Source organism: Drosophila melanogaster, chromosome 2L (genome assembly GCF_000001215.4).
Source record: "Drosophila melanogaster chromosome 2L".
NCBI lineage: Eukaryota > Metazoa > Arthropoda > Insecta > Diptera > Drosophilidae > Drosophila > Drosophila melanogaster.
In genome coordinates this window covers 22,174,993-22,187,565 of record NT_033779.5, presented here as the reverse complement: position 1 = coordinate 22,187,565, position 12,573 = coordinate 22,174,993, and the positions used below count along the sequence as shown (strand labels likewise).

Sequence of the window (12,573 nt, the reverse complement as noted above, 5' to 3'; positions counted from 1 at the left end):
TTACGTAAGGTTTTAGTTTATATATATATATATATATATATATATATATATATATGTATGTATATATGTTTATGTATGTTTATGTATATATATATGTTTATGTCATTGTATTAAAGAGTTTCTTGAGGTAAAAAAAAACTGTTAAAGATTTTTGCGGAAAGTTGCGGATGTGCTTGTAATCGTTAATATACGAACCCAATCTCTTATTTTTTCAAGGTCAAATTTGCAAACGAAGTCTCTGTTTTGTGTTTTTATTGTGCCGTCTGTGTGATTCTCGAGTATTTTAGAGCTACAAGCTAATGTTGTGGAAACAGAAAATGCCGATTCTATTGAAAATTTAGTATTAATTGAAAAATGGGGATTTGACGGAAGTACAGGTCATAGGGAATACAAACAAACATTTTCCAACAATAATTTAGAATTAATTTCAAAATCTCAAAATAAAATAATTTGGAAAAATATCGGCCGTCTTCAACACGTTACTGCAGGCCAATTTGATTCCATCTCCAAAGAGAGACAAGTCAACTTTCTTTTGAAGAGGAGAAATATTTTAAAGAGAAAATAAACCTTCTAAAGCAATCAGTGGTTTTTGTTCATGATAGAAAGATAAACGTTCAACATAGTTTACAACTGACTATGGTGGATGAAAACGTTTGCAATGTCCTAACTGAGTCTCTGCCATATGTTACATATGTGGTGCAAGTCCAAAGGAAATAAACGATTTGGACAAATGTTTAAATAAAGTTTTAAACAAAAAACATTTCGAGTTTTGCTTATCTCCCCTTCATGCAAAAATACAATTCTTTGAATACTTTTTACATATTTCTTAAAGTCCACCGTCAAGATGTGGCAGGTAAGGGATCCGGAACAAAAATTAAAAATAAAGTTAAGGAAGCATAAAATGCAAAAGAATTTTCGAAAAGAAATGGGATTTATAGTTGACAAGCGCAGAGATGGAGATAGAGGATCATTAAACGACGGAAATGTCGCTAGAAAATTATTTTCTAATCCAAAATTGTCATTTGAGATTACAGGAGTAGATGAAAACCTGATCCATCGTTGTGCCACTATACCTCAAGCTATTGCATCGGGCCACAAAATTAATGCCTATAAATTTAACGAATACGCTTTAGAAACTGCAAAAAACTGATCAAAAAATATCCATTGTACTTCTTGCCGGGAACAGTTCATAACGTGTTTATTTATGGACCTGCTATTATAGAGCATGCAGTTATATCAATTGGAGAGCTTTCCGAGGAAACTGCCGAATCCAACAACAAATAAATAAAAAATGTACCAAAATGTATTATCACAGCCGGAAAATGTCACGGATTATTACAAACACCGACATTTTGAATGCACTCCTTTTACGCTCAGATCCATTTATAACCGGACAGAGGGAGCTTGGAAAAAATAATAAGTCAGCTTTGCTTGAATCTGTCCATAATTTGCTAAAATTAATAATAAAGTATTAAATTAGTTATAATATATTTATGTAATATTTATTTATTATTTCAAAGATAAGTTTAAGAGTATTGACAAATATGTAATATTTGAAAAAATGAATGCTATCGCGCTGCCATCACTCTCATTGTTTACACTCGGCCTGTTCATCCTGCTCATCATCGTCTGTCCCAGACGATAAGTCATCCTCATTATTCTGAGCATACTTCCATAGCTTCATTTTATCAGCACTCGTATGCGTCTTGTTGGTGGGGCCTTCTCCTTTGACAGCTTTACGAACTACATATCTTATTACTTCAAAAGGTCCTAGAAAAGCGCTTGTCAACTTTTTCCCAGCAACAAACTGAGTACGTTTTACTGCTACAAGATCACCTTCTTTGTATACAACTTCTTCTTTAAGTTTCTTGTCGTACTGTTTTTTAAAAACATCTTCAGCCTTTAGTATTTGTCCCTTAACCGCTTGTCGTAATATCTGCCTCTCTTTGTCAAATTCTTCAAGCATTTCATTTTCCAAAAGTTTCAATAGTCTGGCGTTAGACTTATTCTGCATTTTTACTCCAAACATAATCTCAAATGGTGACTTCTTTTTAGAGCAACTTAAATAAATTAAATTAAGGAATTAATAGCTCTTTGCACTTGTGATGTGAACTTATACCACTTTGAAGAATCTTCAGCCTATAAATTAGAAATAATAGACAAGATAGACCTATTTATTCTCTCTACCTGCCCATTTCCTCTGGCAACTCCAGTTGTTGTTAAGACGTGCTCGATTCCATTTCTCTTGAGGTAATCTTCAAATGCTCCTAAAGTAAACGCAACTCCTCTGTCGGTTATTATTCTGCTCGGATTACCAAATACGTTTGACCATTCTTCCATTTTTTCAAAACTTCGTCAGCTCAAGTTGATTTTGTAGCAAAAATCCACACTAATTTCAAAAATCCATCAACAAGTGCGAAGATGTTCTTATATAGTTTCAGAGACGAGTCCATCCACCTTTCTCAATGCAGCATAAAAGTCCATCCTGTTTGCCCAGCTTTTTGTTCGTAATAATGCACGAAATACACGCGTTTTTAAGCTTTGCGACCGTGCTCTCTGGGTGTGGAATCCAAAACTGCTGTTGTATGAGCTTCGCTTATAATCTCACGTTCCATTATTTTAAGTACAACAAGCTAATCATTTCCTTCGACAAACTGGAACAAAACTCCTCCCTTCAGATTAAAGTCGTTGTAAGGTCGTTCTTCCAATATCGTGAGTATGGCCTGAATATATTCATCTTTTTGTTGGGCAGCCTTCAACCGACAAGATATCTTAGACGATATAAAAAAAAAATCTCTTTGACATAACGGCTGAGACAGTCCACGTGACGCATTCTCTCACCCGCACGATGCTCTGTCTTGAAGTCTAAATCTGCCATATACAAAATCCATTCTGCTACCTCGCGAGGAACGTCTTTCTTCTTGATGGTCTGCGTAAGCGCTATGTTATTGACAACCGTCAGTATCTAGCTTGAACGGAACTCCAAGTAAATAATGGCGAAATTTATTCATAGCTAAATAAGCAGCCTTTACTTCCAAAATGTAACTGTGTCTTCCTGATTCACTTGGACTCGCCTTTTTGCTCCAATAAAATAAGGGGTGCAATTGATTTTCAATATTCTGCAGCAATGTGGCCCCAAATCCGTTCTTTGAAGCATCTAAGTGCAGCTCCGTTGATGCACCTCTACAATAAATCCTTAAAATAGATTCTTCACACAATTCACTCTTCAGATTCTCAATAGCTGCGTATTCTTTAGACTCCAATTTGAAGGTGGCATCCTTTTTTAATAGATTGGTTAAAGGTCGCGCAATGATGGCATAGTCTCTTACAAACTTCCTGAAGAATCCCGTTAGACCGAAAAAGGATTGAACAGCTTTCACATTCTTAGGTACTGCAAACTGCTTAACGGCCATGTTTTTTCCCACAGTTTTACCAAGTGAAACTCCATTTTGCTGCTCGCGTCGCTGTCACCGATAAACGCCATAGTTGTAAGAATAATACATATGTTTCTAAAATCAATTTTAAATTGAGGATCCAACTATGATGAACCTTAACAATAAAACACCGCTTTTATACATATGAAAATAAAATGGGTTTCCTTTAAAACGTAATTCATATACATATCAAACAATTCGTAAGATACTAGAAACCTACACCATCTTCATCGTATTTACGAATCTTCTGAATTATCTTATTATTAATAACCTCCTTTACATTGTTGGACCACAAAAAATCGTAATGGTTCCAGTCTCTGAATGGAATACGGTATAGTTGGGCGCATGGTAGGAGTGAGGCCAGATACTTCACATCCCCAACAGCGGACATATAGTCATTTTCGCTGTAGTACATATCCACACAGCTCTTAATGTATTGAACGTTGTAAGATGGAGGCGTTGGCTGCTGGTAAATGATTTCGTTTAGCTCCGGTCCATGATCATACTGTCGGAAGTCGCCTGACCTGTAAAGCTGGAGGTAGTGGATTACTTGGCTCGAAGATGCCCCTGCTGGGTGTGTTGCACAAACGTCCGGCAACAGAGTCTACAGGGTGTCAAGACTATTTAACAAGGTACGATCATTTAAGATCCATATGGCCACTAACCTGGTTCAAGTGTCGTGTTCCCCACCCTCCGATGAAGTCCAGCAGACCAGAGCACAGAAAGTTAAACATGGAGCTACTGGAACAGATGTGCTCACATATCAGTTTCTGTAAATTAGTAATAGGTAGCAGCTCCATACTTCCTAATACCCAGCTAAGAAAGGACGGCGTTCCCAGAAAAATGCCACCCAGCTTGGACAGAATAAAAGAGTGGTCACGCATGTAAGCTATGGGCGCCAATAGGTGCACGGAACGCAACTTTTCGTTGTACAAAGGCAGAGAAGACATAAGTACAAAGAACGCCGTGGTACCCTGCGAGTGTGCAACAAAATGCAAAGAGCTGGACTGACTCTTCGCCAGCGCATAGTCTAGCATGGCTGCGAGGTCATAGACACCTATCTCGTGCCAGCTGAAACGCCAAAAGTCGGACGTGTCCGGATGGATATGCTTGTGCTGCCGTGAGTACGTGTTGCCACGTGCATTGCCCAGCCAGACATCGTAGCCGGCGTCTGCAAGCATGTAGGCCAGAGACGCCTCTGGTCCGTTTATAATCCAGTCGTCGGAAGCACTCAGGATGCCATGTTGCAAAAACACTACAGCCCTTCGCCCAGCTCTATTTAGATGACTTCGGTTTGGGGATGATGGGATGCGGTAAATAGTAAGGATGTAGTCATCATGGGTGATGACTGTATGCTCTTCTACCGGGTAATTGTGATTGGAAATTGACGTAGCCTATCAATGATTTAAAAAAGTGATTGGTTATAAAGTTCTCAACTGCATGCTGAAGCTAATCAGACCCTGCAGTTAATTATATACAATATAATTAAATGTTTGCAATATTTATATGTGAAAAAAAATATAATTTTATTTTACTAAATGATTACAATATTTAGATTTTCGAAGAAGACCGACCAATTACAATTAGGTCTCAAACTAAACTTAACTTCATACTCTGATCTGATTGACGTTCAAGCCTCGGTATCGAGCTTTTCTGATATGGACTTTAGACTTTAGGGTTCTGATCATGAAGAGAAAGGGCTTTGCGTTTCTCTTAGAAGTGCATTCGCTCTTGGATACAAGTGCTCTTAGATTCTTATAACGATGGGGTGAGGGGATGGATGTTTAGTCTACCAGTGGGTGACTTATCTAGAGTTGGGGTTTTTCCACTCTCGAGAAACATATGGTAGTCTTATTCTTATCTGGTATCTGTTGGGTATATCCGGAGTAGTGTAGGGTGTATTTGGTTGTACATGTTGTGTGTGTATTAGTGTGTAGGCATGTTCTTAAGTCATAGGGACTTATGGATATGTTACTATATATATATTAAAAACAAGCTTTATTTTCGGTTTCCCGCAACTGACTGAAAGAAGTAAGTGCTTCTGTAGGTAAATGAAACGTGCGTAGTAAACCTTAACCTTAACCAGAAAACCATCGATGCAACAGCGTCCATTTCAAATATTCCTTTTTCACATGGCTCTGACCGTCCGGCCGACGCTCTCAGCTTTACCAATTGTTTCCAGTACGGCAAGAGCCATCACACCATACTAGTGTTCGTAAACGAACGAACTAAATTGAACTATTCACCAAACTGAACGAACTGAAGTTCACTTAGTTCAATATAGTTGTAAACTCTTTATTATTTCATATTATTATTATGTCTAAGTAAGTACTAATAATATTAATTTTCATTGACAGCATTGTATGAAGTAAATTCATAACATTTTTTTTTTTTTGTGAAGCACCTTTAGGCAAGTTTAAAAAATGAACGATTGAACATAATAAACGACCTAGTTCATTGATTTTAAACGCACGAACGAACTTATTCCCCAAATTGATCTAGGTTTACCCAATACTACACTATCCCATTGCAACATCTCCTCCAAGTCCTACTCTAGCGCGACAACGCAGGCCGACCAACACAGCGCAGCTTACAGCTCATTTGTTTCTCGGAGACGCAACTTCTCAGTGGATTCAAGGATTGCAGTTAGCCGATTCAAACTTTACCCGCTGTGGACGGATCGTCGTCCCCGTGGGTGTGTATTTCATTCAACAGATTTCAGAGATTCGAAGAGGCACTCAGGAAGATAGGTTAGATTGTTTTCGGACCAGTGACTAGATCGGGGGTATACGAATTCGCCATGCGCTGTAATCTCGTGACGATAGACCAGATGGTGCACAAGTTTCCCGAAATAGATCACGTGCCCAAAGAGCGCCAACTAACTATAGAGGAAAAATGGTGTGAAAAACATTTTGTGGACACCCATGTTCGTCAGCCAATCGGAAATTACAGATCCGCCTGACGTTCAAAACTTTATATTTATATATGTCTAGATATATAAAAGACATATCGCCTTAAATAGTTTCCACGCCTTGAAACAAAAACTTTAGCAGAAAACACGTTAGCAGTATGCAAGTGCAATCGGGGAGTATTTTAAACTACACCAGATACATGATGACTTTCGGATCCGACCTTGTTTAACATGGCGTGTTCCACACTGAGCATAACAACAAGTGAGCATATGGTGCATGTGCCTGGGGATACGCCAGACAAGTGTCCCGGACTAGCACCTATAGCTATGTACATAGCGACCACCCCGGTAGCAATTCGAGTACTTGCTTGCCGGGCAAGCACTACCCCTTGCTGAGGAGCGAGATCTACCTAAAATCTCTTCTGCCACCACGATACTCCCACCACGGGCCTACCTTAATGAACAGTCTTGGCTAGCTGCACAACCTGTGGAACCGAAAAAAGGGGTTCGGTGGGCCTCCTCCAATTGCGCCGACAAGCATGGTTGGAGGAACCTATCGCTGTATTAGTCGCCTCTTACGACAAGCAACAGCGGACTGTGGTAGTATTCTCGCCTGCTAACCACACGGTGAGTACACCAGATACAGTAAATCGTTTCTCGTGAAGACAGCCATGTGTAACTTAACTCAAGGGGAGATCTGCATTTTCTGTAGCACAATTCACCACCACACAGTAATAAAAAAAGGAATTTAAGATATTTAAGCGCAATTTTGTGTAACGGCTCAACTGTACTGTACTACTCGTAGAAGCATGTCCTTCACTGCAGACAAGGATGACCAGCAGGCGCTAACTCATGCAAATTAACTTTTTGTGGTATAAATTTATTTAATTTTTATTTATTTCAAAAAAATAATTTTTTATTTTTAAATTTTAATATCATTATTGGTGTTAAACTTTTTAAGTTATCACTTTATTACAAGACACTTATTCTTATCTAGTGATTCATTTGTAAACCGTTCTTTTAATCCTCCCGAATCAGACTGATCTTCAAATTCTAAGTCCTAATCCAATCAACCTCGCCAAAAGCTTTTCCTTGAAACTTTCTGAACTTTCGATAAAAGCTTTATGCTGAAATTATTCCACTGCATTGTGAAATTCAATTATGCTGATCGATGCAGTTTTTGATTGAAGCGCAATAAGTTGGCTGTGGTTTGGTCTCCAAGCGGAAGCTATGTTTACGTTAAGTTTGGGTTGTTTATATTAGCGGGTAGCTAAGCGCTGGCAAAGGTAATGCCGACGAGATTGAGAATTAAAATTTGTTTATAAACTGTGGAAGGGTGCTATGTTTATGGGTTGGATAACTTCCACACTTTCTTATCGGAGACTCGAACCTGGCAGAACCAGAAGCCAGCACCCAGGATGAGACCCTTACACTCGATTTCTAGACGGACAACGGATCCTACGACGATGTTGTTCAGACTGGCTTAGACTCACACCAACTAGCACGTCCAAAATGGCGACAGGAAGAAACCAATTTAAAGGTCGGTGACAAAATATGTCGTTTACCCATCCCAAGCTATTCGGAAGTTGCTAAGAGCAAAGAAAAAAAAGTCAACACTCACGATGATATCAAATTCCCAATAGTAAACACTTACTTCTTGTTAGGTATCATCAGCAAGGATGGCTTCTTACTGGACGCAGTTTTGGAGGGCGGCATGCACGGACGATTATTCATCTATCGAAGAGAAGAACATATCTCTAAAAAGCTAGTCGCTCGCATACTCGCTTTTTCTTCACATTACATTGCTTTCGCTTTTAAGTTTTCGCCCCACAAATGAATCAATCAGATTATTATCAGCATATTTTGTTCAGCAATGCAGCAGCAAATCCTCGGAGATTAATTTATAGACCATCTTTGAGTCCCGTCAAATTCGGCGCAGTCACAAAATACACTTTAAAGGGTCGGAAACGCTTCCACCTATTACATACTTTTCAACGACCCTTGAATACCCCTTTACTCTACGTGTAAGGGATATAAAAATAAAATGAAAAATATCAATACAATTTTAACATGGGAGAATGCTAAGGTCGACTTCCGCGACTATCAGATACCCGATACTCAGCTAATGAAAATGACAACGCGAAATATCAGAATTTTTCTGGGATATCGATAGAATAAAATTATAAAATGTGGCAACATTTTTTTGGCAAATCGATAGAAATTTACAAGACTAATAAAAATAGGAAAAAATATCACAACATTTTGCAAAAGTGTGGGCGGTTTGTAGGCGTAAGAGTGCGCGTAGCAAAAAGTTTTTTTTGGCAAATCAATAGACATTTACAAGACTAATAAAATTTTGAAAACATTCAAAACATTTTTCAAAAGTGAGGGCGTGACAGTTTTGGGCTTCTTGTGGGCGTTAAAGTGGGCGTGCAACATGAATCAACTAACATGCGCTGAGTCTATGTAAGTCCCTCGCTAAAAAGAACCAATGCTTCTCAATGTGCAAAATGGCAAATGTTAACAAATAGGATTGCCGGGTCACGCTGCCCTAATCAATTCCTAATTTGTCATTTGTTTACCTGCCAACATTGGGGACTGTTAAACATTAAGGCACCTTAGCTGGGCTTAGTTTCGTTATCTAAGCAATCCTCCCTAGTACTCTTGCACCTACACCTTTGGCTTTGGTTCTGCTGTTCGCAATTATGTTCCTCATTACCATTGGCTTTCGTTACCTAAAGAATCTCGCTCGCTAAAGCCAATAGAGTCATATCGTTTGAAATGACAATTCATCTTTTCATAGCTTAAAATAGCTAATAAAAAGCTTATTAGCTCAACAAGGATAAAAAAGGAAATTGAAAAATTTGCACAGATAGATAGATAAGCACAGTATCTCAAACTAGAGATTTGTTACTCAGGGATTCAGATCCGGAAGCTTATATTGTGTCTTGTAAGTCAAGACCTTTGGCTTCTGCACTCCGTATCGGTAGACAAGTAGTACTAATTTACAACATTTACAAATTACAAAGTAGCGAAAGGCGGGTAAATCTGCCTTTAATCGACGCCGTTAGACGGCAAAACATCGAAAATTGGGTTCTGCAGCAGGTACAAAATACTGCTGACCGTAGATACCCCATTTCGTACGTCGAAACACAGCCAAGATTTACTTAGGAACGCTCATAAGAAAGAGTGTGATAGCTTTTATTGTCGCGTAAAAAGTTGGAGGACACACTGCAGTAAGATAAGTTAAGTAGTTGCTAATGTGCGAAGTTAGACTTAGCTTTATTTCAGAATAAAACGAACTTACTATTACAAAATAGTCTGTCCTTTCCCTCGGGATCGACGGTGTGGAGTAGCCGTTTAAGGCAATTTCGAGCGCGAAGCTACAGCATTAAAAAAAAAGAAAGAATGCGATAGTCGAGTTTCCTGACAATCAGATACCCGTTACTGAATGCAAACGCGAAATTTCATAATTTTTCTGGGATATCGATAGATATTGGGGAATAAAATAAGAAAAAACTAAGAAATTGTTCCAAAGTGTTGGCTTGACCGGAACGGCGGCTTTAGGGCGTTAGAGTTATTACAAATGAAATAAACTCCAAAAGGTTAGTGGTTGTTAGTTGCATCTGTGTTAGGTAATGATATAATTTACATACAAAGGTGCTGGATATGGGGAGTCAGTACATTTCAAAGGAGCTTCGAAATAGCCAAATATTTAAAGACATTCCTGTTACCTATTTAATGAAGAAAGGAATTGTCAAGCAATCCGTCGATAAAGAAATTGAGCTTTACGGAGAAGAATCCCATTACTCCTATCAATAAATAGCTTACTAGATTCTTTGAAAACAAGATAAGTAGGAGGACCCGTTTCCGACTATATAAAGTATGTATTTTCCTGATTCGGATAACTAGTCGAGTCTGTTTTATTCGGCTGTCTATTTGTATGAACGAGGTGATTTCGGGGAATTTAAAATTTTATAGTGTGCACGTTTGGGTTATCCGTTGCCATGCCCACTTCGGCCACCACTGCCACACCCACACTTTTGAGATTAGGTTTAATTTTTGCATAAGTCTTGTCAATTTCTAAAGCCCAAAACTATGGTTTTATATTTGCTAGATTTCATCGGTTTGCATATATAAAATCTCCTAAAACTACCAATTGATGTCTATCGTATCGCCCTTTTGACAATGTCTGGATAACAGGCAAATGATTAAAATATTCTGGGAATTCGGTCATGTCATATAAACAACATGCCTAAACTCATTTTTTTAACGATATTATTTTATTTAATTGACTAGCGTACTGTTACCCTTCTTGGACAACTTAATCTAATCGGTATCAATTTTAACGATTTTAATTATATAAGTTATTTACAAAGATTATATGATTAAGAGTATTAAAGAAATTGAATTTTTAGGCAGTAATATTTAGAAGATTTGAATTAAGTAGGATTTATGTCATGTTCCGGTCAGTCAGGTCTTGAGGGTGGTGAAAACTAAACTCCTCTAGCTCTGGTTATCACTTGGTTCTGGCTCACTCTGGCCAAAGGTTTTGGAGACTCCGCTACTATTTTAAAGCAATTATAGCAACTAAAACTATCTCTAGCCAGCTATAGTATGGCTCATAAACGATTTCATCTCGTTCGCAAACGCAGACAAGAATCTCAACAGATTTCAGATTTGGAGCTAAGTCAAAACTTGCTCAGCCGCTAAAACATGTTTTTTATACCCGTTATTCGTAGAGTAAAAGGGTATATAGACTCGTTTAAAAGTATGTAACAGGTAGAAGGAAGCGTTTCCGACCGTATAAAGTAAATATATTCTTGGTCAGATTCATTAGCCGTGTCGATCTGAGTTAAGATAAGATATACAGATTCAAGAGACATCGACGCAGCGCAAGTTTTTCTTCACGCCCATTCTAACGCCTATAAAATGTTTTTTTTATGTTTAGATATTTTTTCGTGTTTTGATTAGTCAGTTAGTAAATTTCTATAGGACGGGCAAAAAAATATTTTGTCACACCCATTTTAACGCCCACAAGCCCACAAGCTTTTGGAATATTTTTTTATATACCGAAGCCACTTCTAATGTCTTCCATCCAAAACCGTCTCGCAGACAATCTCAAAAAAAATGGCTAATTTAGTTTAATTTTATCGATATGAATGAGGAAATCTGACGTTCGCACTTCCACTAGTGAGTAATGGGTATCTGAAAGTCGGGAAACTTTGATGTTTTTAATTGTCAATCGTGGTTAAGTGTAAGCGCACTTTCGGACCCCTTTTAGCTGATTGTTGTTATATGACAATTAACACTTATCGCTTTTATGGATTAGGGCAAACATATTTCGCACGATACATATATAATTATATTTAAAGATGGTTAAAAGCATTTCTGTAACCAGAGACCATGTAATTTCGTTAGGATCATAAACTGAAACTTAGCCGTAGGGGTAGTACTTTTATTTGTTAACTCAGGAATTGAAAAAATGTAATTTCTATAAATTCAAATCCAAAATGCTTATTTACTTTTAATGTTGTCAAACTGAAAAATAATAAGCATGGAAATTGCTAACTTTCTATACACAATTTTTTAACGACCCAAGCAGTGTACAATCTTACCGTAACTTTGTGCCCATCTACCAAACCGATTTTTCTACTCAGTAGCAGCAAAACCAGCGTCAGCAGCATGACAGAGCCGCGGGTCGGGCTGTTATTCGCCATTTCTTTACTGGTTAAAATATTGGTTTGCGCACAAGAATTATTGTCCAACATCTGCGTTGAACTACAGCGAACTGCAAACTTTAATTTCCCTGTTGCCTTCTTTGTTGATAATATACGGCAAAGTTGAAACTGATCAGTTAAATGTTCATATGTATGTACACAAATATGTTACCATTAGATTTTAGTGATAGCGATTCGACAGCTATGTCTAGCTCCGTCCATTCTAGTTGCACTCATACATTTTATTGGACAATGCTCTCAATCGTTTTCATGCTGATAACTTAAAATTCTCTCCGTCCCAGTATAGGCACTGACACTTAATCAGCGGCTGTTGGACTTCGTTCAGAAGCAATTGTTCTGGCGAAACTCATTATTCTATACAATAGAAATGGGGCAACTAGCATTTACGTGGTTGACCATGCACAAAACATTTGAAATCATAGTATAAAGCTTTGTTGAAAAGTATTTAAATTCGGCTCTTCATAGTCGATTAATATTAAGGTAGCGA

General features: G+C 37.9%; 1 protein-coding gene across 2 annotated transcripts, besides 10 other annotated features; it reads right to left on the bottom strand.

Moving 5' to 3' along the window:
• Positions 1-1,595: 1,595 nt before the first annotated feature.
• Positions 1,596-3,421: a mobile genetic element.
• Positions 3,422-3,574: 153 nt separating this feature from the next.
• Positions 3,575-12,151, bottom strand: CG3635 (uncharacterized protein). 2 transcript variants are annotated; one of them, NM_136294.5, is made up of 3 exons: positions 11,964-12,151; positions 4,100-4,828; positions 3,575-4,038 (listed from the first exon to the last, which is right to left on the bottom strand). In NM_136294.5, exons 1-3 carry the CDS (start codon positions 12,114-12,116, stop codon positions 3,643-3,645), a joined length of 1,278 nt encoding a protein of 425 aa, NP_610138.4. In that variant the 5' UTR covers positions 12,117-12,151; the 3' UTR covers positions 3,575-3,642. The 2 variants fall into 2 exon arrangements, with proteins under 2 accessions (NP_610138.4, NP_001246131.1); NM_001259202.1 differs by having other exon boundaries at positions 3,575-3,958.
• Positions 4,918-5,409: a mobile genetic element.
• Positions 6,604-6,973: a mobile genetic element.
• Positions 8,406-8,778: a mobile genetic element.
• Positions 9,541-9,718: a mobile genetic element.
• Positions 9,743-9,864: a mobile genetic element.
• Positions 9,924-11,061: a mobile genetic element.
• Positions 10,173-10,318: a mobile genetic element.
• Positions 10,609-10,837: a mobile genetic element.
• Positions 11,524-11,570: a mobile genetic element.
• Positions 12,152-12,573: the final 422 nt, after the last annotated feature.